This window comes from Mus caroli, chromosome 3, assembly GCF_900094665.2.
Source record: "Mus caroli chromosome 3, CAROLI_EIJ_v1.1, whole genome shotgun sequence".
In the NCBI taxonomy this organism is placed as follows: Eukaryota; Metazoa; Chordata; class Mammalia; order Rodentia; family Muridae; genus Mus; species Mus caroli.
Genome location: NC_034572.1, coordinates 94758147 through 94779416, shown reverse-complemented (window position 1 = coordinate 94779416; position 21270 = coordinate 94758147). Strand labels below are relative to the sequence as shown.

General features: G+C 39.2%; 1 protein-coding gene across 1 annotated transcript in view; it reads left to right on the top strand.

Moving 5' to 3' along the window:
- The window catches only part of Man1a2 (mannosidase alpha class 1A member 2), a 122730-nt gene that overhangs the window by 27135 nt on the left and 74325 nt on the right, over positions 1-21270 (top strand). The window contains exons 2-5 of the mRNA XM_021157562.2: positions 3579-3834; positions 7632-7728; positions 13412-13530; positions 15910-15990. Coding sequence (XP_021013221.1) covers positions 3579-3834; positions 7632-7728; positions 13412-13530; positions 15910-15990 — 553 coding nt within the window. The remainder of the gene's footprint in view (positions 1-3578; positions 3835-7631; positions 7729-13411; positions 13531-15909; positions 15991-21270) is intronic.

The window sequence follows — 21270 nt, the reverse complement described above, 5'->3', positions numbered from 1 at the left end:
TTTTGATTGAGTTGTTTGGTTTTTTTTGGAGGTTAGCTTCTTGAGTTCTTTATATATTTCGATATTAGCCCTCTATCAGATGTGGGGTTAGTGAAGATTTTTTCTCAATCTGTAGGTTGCTAATTTGTCTTATTGACTATGTCTTTTGTCTTACAGAAGCTTTATAGTTTCATGAGGTTCTCATTTATCAATTCTTGATCTTAGAGCCTGAGCCACTGGTGTTCTGTTTAGGAAATTCTTCTGCGTGTGCTTCCCCGCCCCCCAACCCCATGCCAGTGAGTTTGAGACTCTTTCCCACTTTCTCTTCTATGAGATTCAGTGTATCTGGTTTTATGTTGAGGTCCTTGATTCACTTAGCCTTGAGCTTTGTGCACAGTGACAAATATGGATCTATTTTCATTTTTCTACATACTGACTGCCAGTTAGACCAGCACCATTTATTGAAGATGCTTTCTTTTTTTCCATTGTATATATTTGGCTTCCTTGTCAAAGATCAAGTTAGCTAGAGCAATAAGACAACAAAAGGAGATGGAGGGGATACAAATTGGCAAAGAAGAAGTCGAGGTGTCACTATTTGCAGATGATATGACAGTATACATAAGCGACCCCTAAAATTCTACCAGAGAACTTCTATAGCTGATAAACACCTTCAGCAAAGTGCATGGATATAGAATTAATTCAACTCAGTAACCTTCCTTATACAAATGACAAATGGGCTGAGAAAGAAAATAGGGAAACGACACCCTTCACAATAGTCACAAATAATTTAAAATATCTTGGGGAACTCTAACTAAACAAGTGAAAGATCGATATGACAAGAACTTCAAGTCTCTCAAGAAAGAAAATGAAGAAGACCTTAGAAATTGGAGAGAGCTCCCATGCTCATGGATTGTTAGGATTAACGTAGTAAAAATGGCCATCCTACCAAAAGCAATCTGCAGATTCAACACTGTCTCCATCAAAACTTCAACACAACTCTTCAAAGACATGGAAAGAGCAATTCTCAATTTCATATGGAAAAACAAAAAACCTAGGATATCGAAAACAATTCTTAACAATAAAAGAACTTCTGGGGGAATCACCATCCCTGACCTTAAGCTATACTACAGAGCAATCGTGATTAAAAACTGCATGGTATTGGTACAGAGACAGACACATTGATCAATGGAATAGAATTGAAGACCCAGAAATAAAACCACACACTTATGGATACTTTTGCCTTTAAAGATGTAGGCCTTGTCTTAGAATGATTTGATGCCTTTTAAATTTTCACTGTCTTTCCCAGAATTTGTTGCTTTCTTCCTCTTTAGAGAAGCTGAAAAGGTATAAGAGTGCAGGTCCCAAAGGACAGTGACAATGTAGCCTAGTCATTACTTAGCTCTGTATATGGCTATGTGTGGGGAATGGGGAGTAATGAGAAGGGTAGGGCATGAAGGGAATGAAGGAACACTTCAGAACTTTACTGGACTCTCAGCCAAGGGGCCTCTCATCTCTTCTAGTAATCATGTGTGCTTGGCAGAGGCCTTCTGTCATACTGAGAAAAGGAGGCTCAGAGAGGTGATATGTGTTTATTGTCACCCTGCTAATGAAGATGCCACAGGCCTCACTGATTGCATAGTTAGAGAGATGTCCTTGGTTAGTGTGTTCTATCTTGCTAAAAGGGCTCTGAAGACTAAAGTGATAAGGAGACTGTCACGAAGTAAGTTTTAGAAATGTGTTAGACATTTCTTTCACAAAGCTCAGGCCCTATAAACTGGTCTTGATTCCTTGAGAAGCTTTGAAAAGACAGATGGGATATATTCTATATCCCATGCCATCCACTTCAGTGCTGACTCTAGATTACTGTATAATTTGCACTAATCAGCCTGTTTGCAGAGGTTTGGGGGTGGGGAGGACGATGCTTTACAGTTATGCCTGTAAGCCTCTGCAAACACGGTGTTAGCCCCTGGTTTCCTTCTTCAGACTCTAGTACTTGTCAGGAAGACAGAAACTGCCCTTGAAAGAACCATTAAGCCCTTTGCTTTTCTGAACCTATGTGTATGCCTGTGCTTGCATGGAGTAAGTTGGGGAGACTCTTAACTGAAAGCGGCAGAACACCTAACTGCGAGGAACTCCACAGAGTCTGAAATCTGGGGCAGGTAGTTGAGGGCTCCAGCAGAATCTCCCCTTTTCTTCTCTCTTTGGTCCATGGTGGCCGTTTGTTTTCATGCTGATTGTCTCATGGTTGTAGCTGTTTGAAGAAAAGGATGAATAGTTGGGTCAGTTTGGACTTAGCAGCCAAATGGCAGGTTTTTTTTTTTTTTTTTTCAGTTGACTTTGTCCATTTCTTAATCCACAGAGAAAAATATTTCCTGGTAGACCCCCTTTTTCTTATTTATGAAATTAGGATTATGTGGACAGGTGGGAAAGATTTGGGTGGCATGGATGGATTATGATGTGTTACATTGGGCAGGCACAATTCTCCGTTATTTTTGGTAAGGTAGCATTGTTCTTCTCGAGTGTGCGTGTGCGTGTTCTGTCTTCGGTCTTCTGTTTAATTATCTGTTGAAGGACATCTGGATTTTTCTAGTTTGTGTTTATTATGAATAAAGTTGGTATAAGTATTTGAGTAGACTTTTCTTCCGGTTTAAACTTCACAGTAAAGGATATATAACACTTTATCCTGTTGGCCACCTTGAATACAGTGGCATTAGGTACATTCATATTGTTGTGCAGCCATCAGTCTCCTTCTTTAGACCTCTTTTGATGCCGGTAACAGGAACTCTGCACCCATAAAGCAATGACTTTATCACCCCTACTGCAGTCCCTGGATACCAATATTTTACTTTGCAGCTCCGTAGCTTTGCCTTTTCTACAGACCTCACATGAATGGTAGCATTTGCCCTTTTGTGACAGGCAGTTAGGAGTGGGAAAACACAACTAGACTTTTCAAAACCTGATGAATTGAAATCTGAAACACTTGTGCTCTCAATTATTTAGAATAAGAAACACTGTATTCACCACTAACTAAATTAGAACTTTTATTTTTAAAAAAAGCTGAAGAGAGTTTTAATTAGTCTTCCTCAGTTGGGAATTGTTGCATTATTAAATCTTGGCCATTTGTAGAGTATTTTCAGCAGTATATGCTGTACTAAATAAATGAAAGTTTCCACCTCTACTTTCCCTTGGTCTCTTCCCTTGGTCCTGGGTTCATGTTGTCTCCTCTCTGCTGTTGACCACCACTGACTGACTTGCTCTCCCTTCTCGCTGCCCTCTTGTTCTCCTTGCCTCATCCTTGCCCTCTTTCCATGGATCCCTTCAAGTTACTGGTTGTAGTTCCCCAGGTCTCTGTTGTGGAATTAGAACTTCTTTGTAGGCTTCCCCTCTCATTGTAAAATATTTACTCAGCATCTAGACTACATTTTCCTTCTATATATTCTGTTCTTTGAGCAGATGACTTTCTGCCACTGATAATCTTTACCTTTTAATGTGGGGGACGAGAAAACAGGCCTTAGAGTTTCGTAGGAGAATTCTAAGGTGTCAAGTACTACTCTGACCTTTTCTTTTTTTTTTTAAATTAATTTATTTTTATTTCCCAGGGAAGAAGAAGAGCGTCTGAGAAATAAGATTAGAGCTGATCATGAGAAAGCCCTGGAAGAAGCAAAAGAAAAATTAAGAAAGTCAAGAGAGGAAATTCGTGCAGAAATCCAGACAGAGAAAAACAAAGTAGCCCAAGCAATGAAGACAAAAGAGACCAGGGTCCTGCCTCCTGTCCCTGTCCCACAACGTGTAGGGGTCAGTGGTGGGGATCCAGAAGACATGGAGATCAAGAAGAAAAGAGACAAAATTAAAGAGGTAATAAGCTGAGGCTGGTGATCCAGAGACAGCAGCTTTGTGGCTGACTGGACATTCTGTGGTGTTGGGTGTGCATCCCCTTGTTCCTCAGTATGGCTGTAAGGATTGGAGCGCTCTCTTTTTCTTTATTGATCATAAAGTTTTTGAAATTGGCTCAAGTTTGTTTAGATGGTTAGATGGCTTCACCATGCTACAGATCTTTTGAAGCCAGGGTTTTATAAAGGAGTAAGATCTGTGTATAAGTTTATTGAATAAGCAATTTAAAATATTCAGTTTGAATGGATTGTACCAGATGCTGTGCAGAGCCTTTCATAAATGAGATTTTAAGCAATTCATGCTGTTTGAGCCATGTTTTAAGGAACTGTACTGCTATTAGGACCATGTTCCTTCCAAAGATTCTTCATGGATTAAATGATAGAAAATGGTTGATCTCAGAGGTCTTTAAATTTATTTAGCCCCAGAAGTCTTTCAAGGAATTTCTAGGAATTACAGATTACGAGGATACCAACTCTAGTGGATTGAGTTAAACTGTGTTAATTGGGGTTCTTGATAATGTTGAGTAGAGTTTATAGTTACACTGCTTGTGAAGCAGCTTCGTCAGCTGTAACAGCATCAACAAGAATACATTCAGTTTATACAGTCACGTATCTATATAGTCTGGTATGGATATGTTTTTAATGTATTTTAAAGTCTGTCAGTTTTTCTCACTGCCATGACATTTTTTTTTAATTAGGTATTTTCCTCATTTACATTTCCAATGTTATCCCAAAAGTCCCCCATACCCTCCCCCCCACCCCTACCCACCCACTCCCACTTTTTGGCCCTGGCGTTCCCCTGTACTGGGGCATATAAAGTTTGCATGTCCAATGGGCCTCTTTCCAGTGATGGCCAACTAGGCCATCTTTTGATACATATGCAGCTAGAGTCAAGGGCTCCGGGTTACTGGTTAGTTCATATTGTTGGTCCACCTATAAGGTTGCAGATCTCTTTAGCTCCTTGGGTACTTTCTCTAGCTCCTCCATTGGGGGCCCTGTGATCCATCCAAAAGCTGACTGTGAGCATCCACTTATGTGTTTGCTAGGCCCCGGTGTAGTCTCACAAGAGACAGCTATGACATTTTTGACAGAAGCTACAAAAGGAAGGGATGGGGAAGGAAGGAGGAGAAGGAAGGCAAGGGAGAGAGGGTAGGAGGGAGGAGAAGGAAGGGACTGGGAGGGAGGGTAGGTGGGCAGGCTTTTTTTGGCTCAGTTAGACATTGTTGCGCCAGGGAAGGTGAGATGGCTAGTTATGTTGCATCTGCAGTAAGGGAGCAAGAGAGCAGTGAATCCTGTACTCAGCTGGCGTCTACCCTTTCCTTTCCTCCCTTTCGCCCCCAGTTTCAACCAAATGGGAAGGATGGAACCTCCCACTTTCAGGGTTGGTCTTCCCTCCTCAGTGAAGCCTCCTGTAAACATCCTTATCGACATAGCCAGGGTTGTTTCCTGAGTGGTTCCTTATCCTGCTCAGTTGATGTTCCATCCTGATGGCCATCACCCTTGGCCTTGGTTGTAAACCTTGCCCTTGATTAGTGAAGATGGGGGGACATGTTAATTTTTGCCTGTCACTGTGGTCTGTTTTACACAATGGCTGCTTAGTATGCTTGTCTTGGGAGCATACTTTCTTTGACAGCTTTTTGTTCAGATACGTTCATTATCCATTTTCAGATGTCATTATAATGTTTTGAAATATTTTCTTACATATGTAATAATTTGGATTGATAATCACGTGCATTTAAGGGAGTTTAAGGCTCAGGCTCAGTAGTTTGTCAGATTCCATAGAGGTTAGCTTTGCAATGCATTGGGGCTCAGCTTGTCCTGTTCCTTTACCAGGCTTGCTTTGACCTACTGTTTCTAGTGACTTTTTGTAGAAACTTCAGATTTTCCTTCTACATAATTATCCTCTTTGAATGGTGGTACTTTTCCTTTTCCTTTCTTTGTTTCTTAGCCTACTGCACAGGCTAGACCTTCTGTTAACTATTGTGTGAAAGAAATGGTGAGAATCAGCAGACTGAGTTAGGTGCTTACTCCAGAGCTTAAGTGCTTAGTATTCAACCGTTAGGCATGCTGGGTCAGTTCAGGGTAGCCTCTTAGTTTGAGGATATTTCTTTGTAATTACAGTTTAAGGGTTTTTTTTTTTTATCATGAATGTATATTGAATTTTGTGAAATGCTTTGTCTATATTTTTCTAAAAAAATCAGATAATTGTCTGATTTTTTAAAAACTTTTTTGTTAATATGGTAAATTTTATTTACTTTTTTAAAAATGTTAAACTCACCTTATATGTCTGGGTACATGAAATCATGTTAACATATTTTCTTTATACAGCAATATTTGTTTTAGAAGAAATTTTGTCTGTATTTGTCTGGAGTTTTCTTATAATGTTTTTGCCTGATTTTGGTATATGATTACATAGAGCACGTTTTGAAGTGGTTTAATGGATGGTACGTTGTTAAATGATACACCACAGTTTACTGTTACACTAAATGTTGTTGTGTAGCTCAGAACTACATAGGTTGTAAGACACTGAACTCATGCTAACTGGTACAGAGTATTTATTAGTTTAATGGCTTCAAATAAGGGCATTAGGCATGGCTGATTCTAAGTCTGTAATAATGCATTTGTATTTGTCTCTTTTCTTTCATTACTTGGTTTTTCTTTGATGCGAGAGAGTTAGCCATTATCAGGATTAAATGATATAAACCCGTGAGATCCTAAATAAGATAATCTTCTGCTTCCTGCTGTTAGACTAATATGAATACAAAGGACTTGATTATCCTACTTGATCCATATACCCATCAAGTCACTATGACTGAGAGCAAGGTTTGGCAGCTCACCACATGTGGGCTAAAGCTTTTCATTTGCCTGTTTTTGAAAAATCAATTTTAGTTGGAATACAGACATGGCCATTTGGTTGCATATTACCTAGGACTGCTTTTGTAACACTTTAAACCTTCTGATCTCTGTGCTAAAGGTAAGAGATTGTAGAATCAGGCTGGATTAGTTGGTGGTGGAAGCAAGACCCCCTGATTGACAGCCCAGTCATTATCACAGTGAAGAAGAGGGGCTGTTCCCCCAAGTATTAGCACTTTATGAAAGGAAAGAATGCCAGATAACTACCTCTCTTTCTCCAGATAGCTTTCTGATTACATTTAATGTTTTGTTGTGTAAGTTGAAATTAAGTATAGTTGTTTTTCTTAGGGTTTCTGTTCCTGCAATGAAACACCATGATCAGAAAGCAAGTTGGAGAGGAAAGGGATTATTTGGCTTATACTTCCACGTTGCTCTTCATCATCGAAGGAAGTCAGGACAGAAACTCAAACATGGCAGGGATCTGGAGTCAGGAGCTGATGCACAGGTCATGGAGGGATGCTGTTTACTGGCTTGCTCCTAAATGGCTTGCTCAGCCTGCTTTCTTACAGAACCCAGGACCACCATTCTGGGAATGGTACCACCCACCATGGGCTGGACTCTTTTCTCATCAGTTACTAGTTATGAAACTGCCTTACAGCTGTGGAGGCATTTTCTCATTTGAGGTTCCTTCCCTTCAGATAATTCTAGCTTGTGTCAAGTTGACATCAGAGTAGCCAGCACAGCAGGTATGTGTGTTTTTATACTGAAACAAATGTTAATTGAGTATATGCTAGTGTATGAAACATGGCAGAATGGGTAAGAATATAATATCCCAACTCTAAATTATGTGAAGAATAAAGCAGTTTGTGGATAGCTTCAAATGGTGTATTACAATTTTTCTCTTCTCAGATGATGAAACATGCCTGGGATAATTACAGAACATACGGATGGGGACATAATGAACTCAGGCCTATTGCAAGGAAAGGCCATTCCACTAACATCTTTGGTAAGGTAACTTCTTTGAATTACTCCCCACCCCCACCTCCTATCTTTTAAACAAAATCTGGCTTTTAAAAGTACTCTCCAAGGTCTCTGTTTCTGTGCAGTTATAATATGAACTTTTTGTTTTGGTGTGTCAAGATTTAGTTCTAGTTGCACTGAAATACATAGCTTTGTGTTAGATACTCTATTTACACATAGGTACTTCATATCTTTATCTAAGTATTTTGAAGGTCTTTTTCCCCCTGTATTTTCTTTTGTTTAATGTCATGAAAGGTAGATATCTATTTGCAATTTTCTCCCCTTCAGACAGTAAAGTACTCCTAGTAATACTCATAAAGGAAAAGGAAGCAGTGGAGAGATTCCAGTGTGCTATTAGAAGTTTAATATGTAGCACACCAAAAGTGGTGAGATATATTATTGTTCCCCTCCCTTCTCTCTTCTTCTTCGTCTTCTTCTTCTCCTTCTCTTCATCCCCACCCCCCACCCCCACCCCACCTTGGTAAAAACAAATGTCTTAAAAAAATAAGTTGTTCTGGTGGGTGGTGGTGGTGCATGCCTTTAATCCCAGCACTCTGGAGGCAGAAAGCAGACAGGTTTCCAACTTCAAGGCCAGCCTGGTTCACAGAGGAAGTTCCAGGACAGCCATAGCTACAAGGAGAAAGCTTGTCTCAAAAAACAAAAACAAACAAAAAGAATTGTTCTAAATTTAGGAGTTGTGTTGGGAACAGAAAAACATTTTGTAGCTAGTCAGTGGTTACCATATTTTTTCATAATATATTTCATTTAGCTGGTATCTTTTAATGAAATAGAGAATATTTTCTCTGCAAAAATGTTACAGATAAAAAAGTTCCTGTTGCTTTTGTAGATGTCACAAATGATGGTCCACTTAAAGATAAAGACTTATATTTTATATTATACTTAAGTTATCTTCCAGAGACTGTCCCTGAGCAGTGATAACCAATGAGCCTTAGTTTTAAAGGATTTGAGGATAAACATGTATAGAAAATAAGAGGCAGATGTGGATTTTCTTCATTAAATTAGAAAGTGTGTGTGTGTGTGTGTGTGTGTGTGTGTGTGTGTGTGTGTGTGTATAGAAACATCTCCCTCACTCCTTCCCAGGATGGAGGTCAGTTCTGGTCTTCTATTATGGAGTTCCAGAACTCAGATGCAGGTTGCTAGGCTTGTTCAGGAAGTGTTTTTACCTGCTGAGCCTTGCCCCAAGCCCTCAGTTTTCCCTTTACCCAGTTGTCTCATTTGTTACCCCAAATTTTATTATGACTTTGTAGAGTTAAAATTGTAGACCAAACAGACAGACAAACCAGCAGACAAACCAACAGACAAAAACCAAGACAGTTTTCTTCAATCCATCTCCTGTCACTGTAGGTTGAGTGGACAGGTACTGAACTCTAACTCACAATATTACAGGTTGCAGGGAGTTAACCTAAACCATGTCTTTCCCTAAGCTTTTATTGTAAATGGTTCTTTCATGTGATAACTGGAATCAGTGCATCTTGCCTTGTCTAGTTAATCCTTGCCACCAAAGTACTTCGCAGATGACAAAAAACCCATCTCAAAATGACTTGAACCAGTTCAGTCATCTCAGCGGAGTCCTGGTGTAGAGTTGATTCAGCTCAGGCTTTCCCCCTCCCCTTCTATATATGCTGGCTTCTTAGGAGGAGAGGCTCAGCATTTGGGGTTTCATGTCTTTATACTGTGTACTGTATTTGTAGAATCAGGGAAGTGTTTGGATTTCTTAGAAATAAGATTGAAAGAATCTTTGATTCTTGTTTTCTCTAACTGATGGGCTGTAGTCATGTGTCTTACCCTCTCTGGGCCCGCTGCTACAGAGGACCAAGAGTAGAAGAGACTGCTGCTGGTTATAGCTTAGCACTGGTCCTAGCTATCCAGACATGGTTAATAGAATGAATCCTTTGATTTTCTGAGACAAGTTTTTGCTTGCTTATGTTGCTCTATAACTTAATATCTTCCTACCTCAGCTTCCCAAGTGCTAGAATTACAGGTTTGTACCACATGATTGACTAACATGGATGCTTTTTTTATCTTTTTTGTTTTGAGACAAGCTTTTTCTGTGTGCATATTTTGCTGTCTAGAACTCACTCTGTAGATCAGACTGGCCTCAAACTCACAGAGATCTGCCTGCCTCTGTCTCTGGAGTTCTGGGATCAAAGGCACCACCACCTCCTGGCTGCATGGATGCTTTTTCTTTGATATTCTGGAGAATTTTTTGTGGAGTTATGTTAAAGGACTTTTTGCATTTTAAAAAGAGGGATTTTGATTTGGCAAAGTTTGACTTTGCAATGCTTTTTAAAAGCTCCTTTTGACTTTGTACATATATCTATGTATGTACATATAGAAGTCTTTTCACGTTTGATTTAACTAGGGCTTGATAGGCTAATAGTTTGCTATTTTTGTTTTCATGTTTATGAGGTATATTCTGTAGATTGTTTCCTTCCTCCTCCCTCCCTCATTCCTTCTTTCCTTCTTCCCTCCCTCCCTCTCATCCATCCATCCATTTATTCATTCATTCATTCATTTTTGAGAAAGGGTCTTACTATATACCTGGGTGTGAGACTTCAGCTCCTGAGTGCTGGGATTTAAAAGGTGTCCACTACAGGGGCTGGAGAGATGGCTCAGCAGTTAAGAGTACTGACTGCTCTTTCAGAGGTCTTCAGTTCAATTCCCAGCAACCACATGGTGGTTCACAACCATCTGCAATGGGATCTGATGTCCTGTCCTGGTGTGTCTGAAGACAGCTACAGTGTACTCATACACATAAAATAAGTAAATACTTCTTTAAAAAAGAAATAAGTGTGCACCCATGACACCCAGATGTATATTTTTCTTGAACTGTGTTTTTGCTTTGGTTTGGCAGCAGGCTGTTGCTATTTTCAAAATTAGTTGTGTAGCACTTTGTACAGAGTAGAACTGGCAGTCTTAACATTGTAGAATGTGTGGTAATTTTATAGTGAGTGGCTCTTTGAATATTTTCTCACACATATAGTCAGATCACTGTCCCACTAATCTAAGATTTTGAAATTTATTGTGAAAATAAAGTAAGACTTTTGGAATTTTATCTTGTTGCTTTTTTATTTCCTATTTTGATGTTTTATTTGTTTCTTTCCTTCTGAAAAACTAGGTTAGGAATAGATCTTTTGTATGATTGTTTTTATAGAACCATCTTTCACATTAGTTCTTTCGATACTCTTCTTTGTTTCTAATATATTTCTGCCTTTAGCTTTGGTAGTTTGACTCTGTTGTTCATGCTTGCTGGTCCTTTTCCTTCTCAGTAGTGTTGAGAGTTCATTTACTTCGTTTGTTTTCATTAAATAGTAAAAATTTAAAGTTATTATTTTTTCAGAACCTTTTGACAATCCCATAAATTAAAAAACTGGTATATAACACTCCCTCCCCACCCTTTTGAGACAGGATTTCCCTGGGTAGCCCTGACTGTTGTAGAACTTGTTGATCAGGCTGTCCTCAAACTCAGAGATTCCCCTGCCTCTACCTCCTAGTGCTGGGTGAGATTAAAATGTGCACCACCACGCTTGGCTGTGTTACACATCTGCACTGTCATTTTTCTGTTAGTTCACACATAGGTGATTCCAGTTATTTTGCGTTTTTTTTTCCAGGTGAAATCTTATGTTATCTAGCAAACAATGGTTTCATTTTCACTCATGTATTCCTTAGCTCTTAAATTATGGCACAGATCTACCCTGTGTAAGTAACTCGGATGGTGTGGGCAGAGTATGTATGCAATGCGCAGCGTAGACAAGGAGATGACTAGTAACTGGGAACATAGCTGCTGCAGTACAGGAGGGACAGCAGCGCTGGCAGGCCTTAAAGGAAGGAGTCCAGTAAGTCTGAAGAGCATGGGCTGGTGAGATGGCTCAGTGGGTAAGAGCACCCGACTGCTCTTCCGAAGGTCCAGAGTTCAATTCCCAGCAACCACATGGTGGCTCACAACCATCTGTAACAAGATCTGGCGCCCTCTTCTGGAGTGTCTGAAGACAGCTACAGTGTACTTACATATAAAAAAAAAAAGTCTGAAGAGCATACTAACAGTTATCTTTTAGATGGTCAAATGAGTATATGAGAGAAAAGCTTTTATCATAGTAAAAAAGCTGAGGATCAAGAAAAGTAAATGAAAATGTGTGTGTGTAATAACTCCAAATGGGCATTCTGGATGATACTGGCATGAACTGAGTTTGGAGAAAACCAAATCATGTTATCAGGGTGTTGTATACTTGTTTAATTAATAGAAAGATAGATTATTGATGAGGTGAAGGAATTATTAAGGACATTTGAACAAAAAGGTATGTGACTTAAGGACAAAGATCAAAAGATATTTGTGCCTATAGCTTTAGGCCATAGAGGGGAAAATTAGTTTTACCCACACCCCCAAGAGAGAGAAAAAGGAAGAAAGAGAAGAAAATCCAGTAAGCTGTCCTGCCTTCTTGTCCTGTGTGCAGGGCCGATCTGAGTACCCATTGGGTTGCTTCGCTTAGTTAATTCCTCGTGACCTGCTTTCTGAAACTAAAGACTAGGATTGTTTGTTAGATGTGGTGGCATCTTGTATTTTGATTTTTCTCTCTACATATTTTACTTCATCATTTCTTTTTCTTCTATCTGTTATTTTCTTTTTTAATTAAAGAGTATTAACATTGTTGGGTGTGGTGGTGCATGCTTTTAATCTCAGCACTTGAGAGGCAGAGGAAGGTGGATCTCTGAGTTTGAGGCCAGCCTGGTCTACAAAATGAGTTCCAGGATAGCCAGGGCTACACAGAGAAACCCTGTCTTGACAAACCAAACCAAACCAAACCAAAAAAAAAGTAATAAAATTTATTATAATTATTTAGTCTTATGAATTTTTTTAAAAGATTTATTTTATTTATATGAGTCTTATGAACTTCTTATACATATATGTCCCCCCTTCTACGGGTTTGAACCAGAAGGACATGGCTTATGTTGTGTCTTACCCTGTCATTTTGAATAGTCCCCTTTTCTTGAATCATTACCCTCCTCTTACATTTTTCATACTTTAGTTAAGTATATACTCATATTCTGACCAAGACAGAAAAACAAGGAGACTATACTGTTAGTTTTCACTTATTTTTGAATTTGCTCCCCCAATCTTATCTTTTGTAAAGTCTATCAAACTGTTTCTACCTAATAGAAAAGTAAGCAATGACATTACTTAAAAGTAATCTTTGATTTACTCTTAATATGTACAAATTAAAAATAGAACTTAGATGAAGGCGATTTTTTTCAGTTTAAAAAATTATTTTATTTATTTACATTTCAAATGTTGCCCCCCTTCCCAGTCTCCGCTTTGCAATCCCCCCATCCCATTCCCCCCTCCCTTTTGCCTCTATGAGGGTGCTCTCCTACCTACCCACCCACTTGTACCTCACCCCTTCTAGCATCCCTTCTCTGGGGCAACAAACCTCCATAGGACCAAGTGCCTCCCCTCCCATTGATGCCAGATAAGGCCATCCTCTGCTACATGTGAAGGGGGAGCCATGGACCCACCCATTACTCTTTGGTTGGTGGTTGAGTCCCTGGGAGCTCTGAGGGATCCATTTAGTAGATATTGTTGTTCTTCTTATGGGGTTGCTGTCCCTGAGGGGATGTTTTTAACAACAGCTGTTTCTTCCTCCTAAATATAGGAAGCTCACAGATGGGTGCCACCATAGTGGATGCTTTGGATACCCTTTATATCATGGGGCTTCATGATGAATTCATGGATGGGCAAAGATGGATTGAAGAAAACCTTGATTTCAGTGTGGTGTGTATACCTTGGCAATTTATCTAATCCCTTAACTATAAAAGGACAGTTTAATGCTCTGATCTGGGATATTTCTACCCTCCTAAATTCATATTAGTCACTCATGGGTTGGAACTAGAAGGTTCTTTGGGTAATGATGAGTTCATCAGGACAAAGCTATTATGGATATAATTAGTTCCTTATAATGTAGTTCTCAGAGAACTTCTTTGCTTCATACGTGCGAGGTCGTATAAGTACCATTGTGAATCAGTTGAGTGGCCCTTACCAGTTACGGAATCTGCTGGTGCTGTTGATCCTGGACTTTCCAGATTCCAGCCAGGAAGGTGAGAAGAACATTTCTATTAGTTATCAACTGCATATGGTGAATGCTGTCCTGTTAAAGTAGATCTCATGGGTGAAGATAGCAGTTGTGGTGCTGTGAACATGGTCTCAGCAGTTTGTTGAACTGTGCTAAGTCTTCATTCTTTTGGAATTATCATTTGTTTTGTTACTTTTATCATCTTTTCTCACTGTCTTTATATTTCTTGCAATTATTTAAAGCCAGTTAAGGACATAATAGCTGAGGGAGAAACAATGAACTAGTCTAACTAATTAACTGCTTTACATTATAATGCTTAGTTTATAACATTTATAATAGTAATGATAGAATAATAGAGTACACCTATTATTATTATTATTATCATCATTATCATTATTATCATTCCTAACTATTGGAGAATTTCTTATTAATGTGATGTTTCTGAGAAATAGTCCAGGAAGCTGTGCACATGTGACTGGAAGGCAGGCAGTCTGACTTTCTGTGGTGGGAGGGAGGGAACATGCCTCACTTCTACAAATCTCCAGGACTCCTTTGACCTCATTCATAATGTTGCATCCAGTGTGACCATCTGGGTAGCTGGATGTCCGTAGCAGTGCTGCATGTGGAGATGTGGAGGCCAGTGCTTGATGTTAGTGAAGTCTTCCTTGCTGGCTGATTGCTTTCCATCTCATCTATCACTCAGGGTCTCTCACCTGAGCCCAGTTTACCTGTTTGGCTAGTCTAGCTAGCAAGCTTTCTCTGGGGATCCCCTCTCTCCCAGCTCTGCCTGTTTGCTGGGATTATGTGGAGGACTCCCATTCATGTTTGGCATTTATGGAAGTGCTAGAGATTAGAGCTCCAGCCCAGGTGCTTTCACAGGAGATGCTTTACCTACTGAGCCACTGACTGGTCCTAGAAATGCCCTAATGTCTAAGCCTAAATATAAGCATCTAGGCGCTCTATTTAGAATGTTTTCTCTATTCCCTGGGTATCAGATCCTCTGGGCCTAGACTTATAGATAGTTGTAAGTTGACATATGGGTGCTGGGAATTGAACCCAGTTCCTTTGGAAGATTAGTCAGTGTTCTTAACCACTAACTAACTCTCCAGCCTCTGTTTAGTTCTTTTTAAAGGGTTTTATCTATTGGTATTCATTATAAAACCTTTTTACTATAGTTATTCATGTATGCATACCTCAATGTGATAAAATAATAGAGTGGAGAGCGTCTTTTCTTCCACCTTGAAATTGTACAAAATAGTTTGTGTATTACATATGTAAATATTTGTGATAAATTTGCTTCAGTTTGTTTGCCTTTTAGTTTTGTTTATGATCTTTTCTTGTAGATAATTTACACTTTAGAGAAATTTCAAATTCATAATTGATTTATTACAAAAATTTTTACTTTATTCTTACACATTATGTGTTCTTAAGTTTGCTTGTTGTCAAATTTTCTTCTACTTCTGCATTTATTTTTCTTTTAAAATTTTTATATATCCATTCTTCATTTTGATATATATGTGCTGTGAATGTCAACATTGGTTTCTGACATAGTAGTGGGTTTTCAACAGTGCTAATTTATTAACAATAATTCTACTGGTCTTTGGCATCTCCTTTAATAATTATTAGGTTATTAGGTACTAGCAAAGTACTAAAAATTCTTGAGAAGAGATAGAAATAGAGTTTATGCTATAATAATTAAAATAAATGCAATAGAATCATTAGAGGAGGTTTTTTTATTTTATTTTTTGGATTTGAGATTCATTACTAAGGAAGTGTGGAGGCCTTCACAAGGAGCCAACAATAGTCAGTGGCAGTGAATCCTAGGATAATCTCACAGGATTGTGGAGGGTACATCAAATGGCCCATTGATTTTGGCAGTTAGGAAGCTGTGGTGGTAACAATAGAGGAACTTGCGTGAGCTAACAAATGGAAGTCAGGATTTGTGGCATGAGAAATGAAAGTGCAGAGTATTAAAGCAAAACACACTGTAGATGAGAAACCAGTGAGCTTATAAAAAAGGAAAAACTTTGAAAACTGTGAAGCACTATATGTATGTGTGTATTTTCACTTTGTCTCCACAGAATTCAGAAGTGTCTGTCTTTGAAGTTAACATTCGCTTTATAGGAGGGCTCCTCGCTGCATATTACCTGTCAGGAGAGGAAGTAAGTAGAGTCATGTAATACTTTGTTTGCTTGTTTGATTAGAAGAGATATGAATGGTGTAAAAGAAAATGTTTTTGTAATTTGACTACAACTGAAGATTTTATTTTCTTTTAATATAAATTTTAGAATTTACTTACTGGTTTTTACAAAATTAAAGTTTTAGTTGGGTTTTATGAGCTTAGAGAGTTGGCAGATAAATAGTTTTGGCTCTTTTGATTTATGAACATTTTGTTTTTATTTTAGAATTTTATTTAGGTTTTTGAAAAAAATCCTTATGTGTAGGAGTCTTATGTCCGTATGTATTTCTATACACCATGTACCTGCCTGGTGCCTGTGGGGGCGAGAAGAGGGCATTGGATCCCCTAGAGCTGGGCAAAAAGCAGACAGTTGGGAGTTTCCATGTGGGTTCTGGGAACTGAACCCAGTCCTCTCTAAGAGGAGCCAGTGCCCTTAACCACTGAGCCATTTCTCCAGCTCCTAGTTTTTTTTTTTTTTTAAGGGTCTTATCTATTGGTATTTCTTATAAAACAGTTTTATTACTATACATTAAATTTGTTAACTTTAACTCTATGTATATGGAGGTCATAGGACATGTGCAGAGTCTGTTCTAGACTTTTCTAGCTTCACTAATTCTGGTAGCTCTAAATAGAATAGATTCTTAGGGATGTTCTTTGTGAAGAACAATATTATTAGTAAAAAGAATTGACTTATTTTTTCTTTAGAGAAGAGCATTTTTCTCACCTTAATGCATTTCTAAGATATCTTTTATAAAGTTTAATAGGATTTGTCAGAGTAGTCATCCCTGCCTGGCTCTTGATCTTAGGGGGAAAGCATTTAGTTTTATACTATTAACAAAATGTTAGCTATATTATTATTATTATTTTTGTTTGTTTGGTTTTTTTTTTTTTTTTTTTTGAGACAGGGTTTCTCTGTGTAGCCCTGGCTGTCCTGGAACTCACTTTGTAGACTAGGCTGGCCTCAAACTCAGAAATCCGCCTGCCTCTGCCTCCCGAGTGCTGGGATTAAAGGCGTGCACCACCATGCCCGGCCTTATTATTATTTATTATTATTATTATTATAGATATCCTTTATCATCTTGAAGATATTGTCTCACACTTCTAAGTTTGCTGGGCTTTTCCCATTAGGAGTGGATGTTTTATTATCAAATTATTTTGGCATGTAGTAGGATGATTGTGTTTTTTTAGTTTTTAAAACCACATTTATTTTTTTATTGATTTGTTGATTGATTGATGGGGTGTGCATATTATATTCATGTGTAGAGGTTAGAGGACAGCTTGGAGGAAGTCTGTTCTTCCCTTCTGCCCTGTGGGTCCTGGGGATTGGAGTCAGGTAATCGCCCTAGTGGCAAACATTTTTATTCTCTGTGTACATGTGGAAGCCTGAAGTTAGTGTTGTGTGTTGTCTTGCTTGCTCTCACTTGAGACCAGAAGTTAGAGATTTGACTAGTTTAGTGAGCCAGCTTGCCCCAGGGAATCCTGTATATGCATTGGTATTATAGGTAGGCTGTCATGCCTACTCTGCTTTTTTAGTAGATTCTGAGAGTCCAAATTCCAGCCCTCACACTTGGACGAGTGTTTTACCCCCAGGCATCTCTCCAGCCCTCATCTTTTAATACTTTGTATCTGCCAGTTTTTGTATTTTGCACAAGTAATGCTGGTTTCTTAAAATCACACTCTCTCTCCTTTTTTTCTGGTAAGGTTTGTGTAAACTTGATTATTTTCCTTAAAAGGTAGAAGTTTCATATGAGGTAACATAAGCTTTGATTTCCCCTACTGTCACATTTTATAACAATATATTCAAATTATTTGGTAGCTATAACATGGTTAAAAAATATAATGTGTTTTGTTTTTGCACTCACACAGTGATGCCCCATCAGTCGTGCCCAGGTATTGGTCTCATTTCATCACTGGGAAATGGGTAGTTAGTGAGTAGAGCAGCTTAGGGAGCTGGCTTTAAACACTGTTGCAAGGAGGAAGTTTTGGATCAGGAAGAAAGGTGAGGCCTCATCTTCCTAGGGAAAAATCTAGTTCTCAAAAGCTTTCTGAAGAAGGCCGCCTCTTGACCTGGGAAGGAGAAAAACCCAGACGTCCTAGTTGGATGTAGGTTGTATCAGGATAGGATTGAGTAGCAAAAATTACAGACTCAATCCAGAAGACTGAAAACTTCTGGGAATCTTAGAAGAACTAAGAGTGTGAGCTATAAACTCCACCCTTCTCTAGTTTTGAGTAAAAACCTCTTTGCAAGATTAAAAGACTAGATCCAGAGCCCAGCTTTGCTCCAGGGCACAGAGAGAAAACACTGAATTAATAATCCCTCTGCCAGTCAAGGGGGAAGCTAGACTAGCAGACCCAGAGATCCGTACACCCATAGTGACCATGCTCAAACTACTTTTGAAGCTCTGTGGCAAGGTCATGGTATAAAATGAAGCTGTAACTAAAATAGTGTTTTGTAAGCTATACTTAATAAAATTTAAATCACTGTTTCTTCTACTCTGTCCTTCTCCTTTAGAACTGTTCCCAGTCATTTTCAAGGTGAAGGACAGGGCAGGAAAAAAGAATCAGGAAATGCTAAGGGCAGTAAAAGTCTACTAGCAAACAGCAAACATGATTCAGCAGCTGTAGTTCAGTCCACTCAGAAGACACCACACACTAGTCAGCAAGGGCAGTTCAGTCCCGAAGCACTCATCTGAACCTGCAGCCAGTGGCAAGAAGCCAGCCGCAGGGACCTCAGAAGTCTTGGCAAGTGTCTCTCTCTGAAGACACCACAGGTGAAGCTCAGCAACGCAGTGTAAGGAGAACCAATACATGCGTGTCATCAGCCCAGAATAGTGAGGTGGAGCGAGGCAAACCAACACTCGAGCTCCCACTGTCTGTGGGGTCATATTCATATTCTTTCTAAACATTATGCGTCCTTTCACATTTGCTATAGCAACACATCTTTTCACGTGTGTCTGCTTAAGCAAAACATTTCTTCATGTGTCTGTTTTAGCAAAACGCCCTTTCACCTGTCTGCCTCAGCAAAACATCATTATAACCGGAGTCTCCAAAGAAACCAGAAATTTCTACTTTACCCACTCTTACTTACTCTACAGAAAGAGTTCCTTCCTCTCCCTCTGCTGGACACAGGGGCCTTCTAGTACAGGCCAGGCAGAGGAAGAAGGAAGAAAGAACACAGCATTTTCTATTCTTCCTACTCAATCCTTTGTCAGCAAAGAGTAAGGAAGTTGAGTAGACTGTAGAAGAGGACTGTGGGCATATGGGCTGGTCCGAGAGGAAGAGGCCGAGTCTGGTTCTCCGTGCCAGTCTTTCTCTGAAGGCATGAGAAAGACAGACTGGAAGCATGGAGTGTGTGGATATGGGGAGGCACCCACAGCTCCAAGGATCCATCTGAGTGTTGGTGGGGAACTGGATGGAAGATCATGGGCTTATGTTTGTTTTTTTGTTTTGTTTTGTTTTGTTTTGTTTTGTTTTAGAGAGGGTTAATAGCTAGGAAAGGGAAGTCTTCACCAAAGCAGTGACTACCTTTGTGATACTTAGCTGATTGATCACAGTAGTCAAGATTTTGTAGCTAGGGCCACACTGTTCTTATACTGCTTCTGGGGATTTTCTACATGACCGTCCTTTCATTTATACTTTGTGTACAGCCAGGAGGAGTGTTTGCAGCAGAGCCTGCTTAGCTACATTTTTCTTTAGCATTTGACCCAGTAAGATCAAGAGACAGTACAGATATCAACTTGTTTTCATGGGAGCGTCTAGACACAGGGCAATAGACACCCATAGTGCCTTGTTGATTTAGACTTAAAGTGTGTCTCTGTGTGTGTCCATGTTGGACTCCCTGGAGCTGGAGTCATAGGCCAGCATGAGTTGCCCAATTTGAGAACTGAACAGGAGTCTCTGGAAGAGTAATATGCTCTATCTCTGAAGCCCTTACTGCTGTTTTTATACAACTGCTAGGATTTTCTGTTTGTCTTACTGGTTTGTAATTTCTTTTAAAAATATATTTCTAAAATAATTTTAAAAATATGCCTACTTTAGAAATATATCTTTGTGATATTTTAATCTTTATAATTGACTTACTATTGTATTGTATATTTAATGTATTAGAGACTATATCCATGGCACATTATATGAGACAAACAATTTAGTTATGAGACATACACCAGTCCTCTTACCCCCTTTAAATTGATTTGTGTGTTTTGCCTGCATGTATGCATGCATGTGGATCATGTAACTGCATGCCTGGTACCAAGGAGGTCAGAAGATGGTTTTAGATCTTCTGGAGCTGGAGTTACTATGCTTGTAAATCATCATGTGAGTCCTCAGCCAGGAACAAGTATGCTTAACTGCTGAGCTGCCTCTCCAGATTCATACTCCAGCCCCTTTACAAAATTTGAGACAAGTCTCACAGAGTTGCTAAGGTCACTAACGTTTCCATCTTTTGCTTTCACCTTCTGAGTAACTGTACTACAGGTGTGTTCTGTCATCTAGCAGAGCTTAAGGGATTTTGTTGGTGGTGGTTTTTGAAGATGGTGGTTCTTGGTTCTTTTATATTAAAAATGGGAGGAAGAACATAGGAATGTTTGAAGACTTTGAGTTTAGATCTTTTTCCAAGTTATAGGTTGTTATTTATCTGGAAGTACTGTTTTATGTGTGAGTGTTTGATATACTTGATTAATTTTCATATCAGTAATGAGAACCAAAATTAATTTTGAGAAGATTTAGTTGAGGGAAGCTTCAGCCTTAATTCTTCCATGTTAGATTCTTTGCAGAAAAGTTGAAGCAAACATTGAAATTTTAGTTGCTGATGTCATGGACAAAACCAAATAGTTAAGGAAATACACGTTGCTACCATAGTTCTACCATTGTATGTGTGAGCCTTGAACTTTAAAGAAGGAACAGGGGGAGGAGCACGTATGGGCTGGAATTCAGAGTTTTGGTTTCTTAGCTTGTATGCCTCCGCCTCCCTGTCCCCGACAGTGGTATTTATGAAGCTTTTTACCTGTTGTACTGTAAGTTTCCTCATGTATAAAAGCTGGCTTGAGAGTGGGCAGATTTGGTTGTGGGTAAGCACCTGTGTAGTGCTTGAGGACACAGATGCTACCTCTGGAGAGGTAGAGCTCGGAAGGTTTATTTTCCTCTGTCAATGCTTTTGGAGGTTTTAGAACATCTTAGCGTGGAGGGCATGGCAGTGTAGAAAAGGAAGCCAGGAAAGGAATGTAGGACTAAGCCAGGGTAAAGTAGGGCACCCAACTGCACGTGT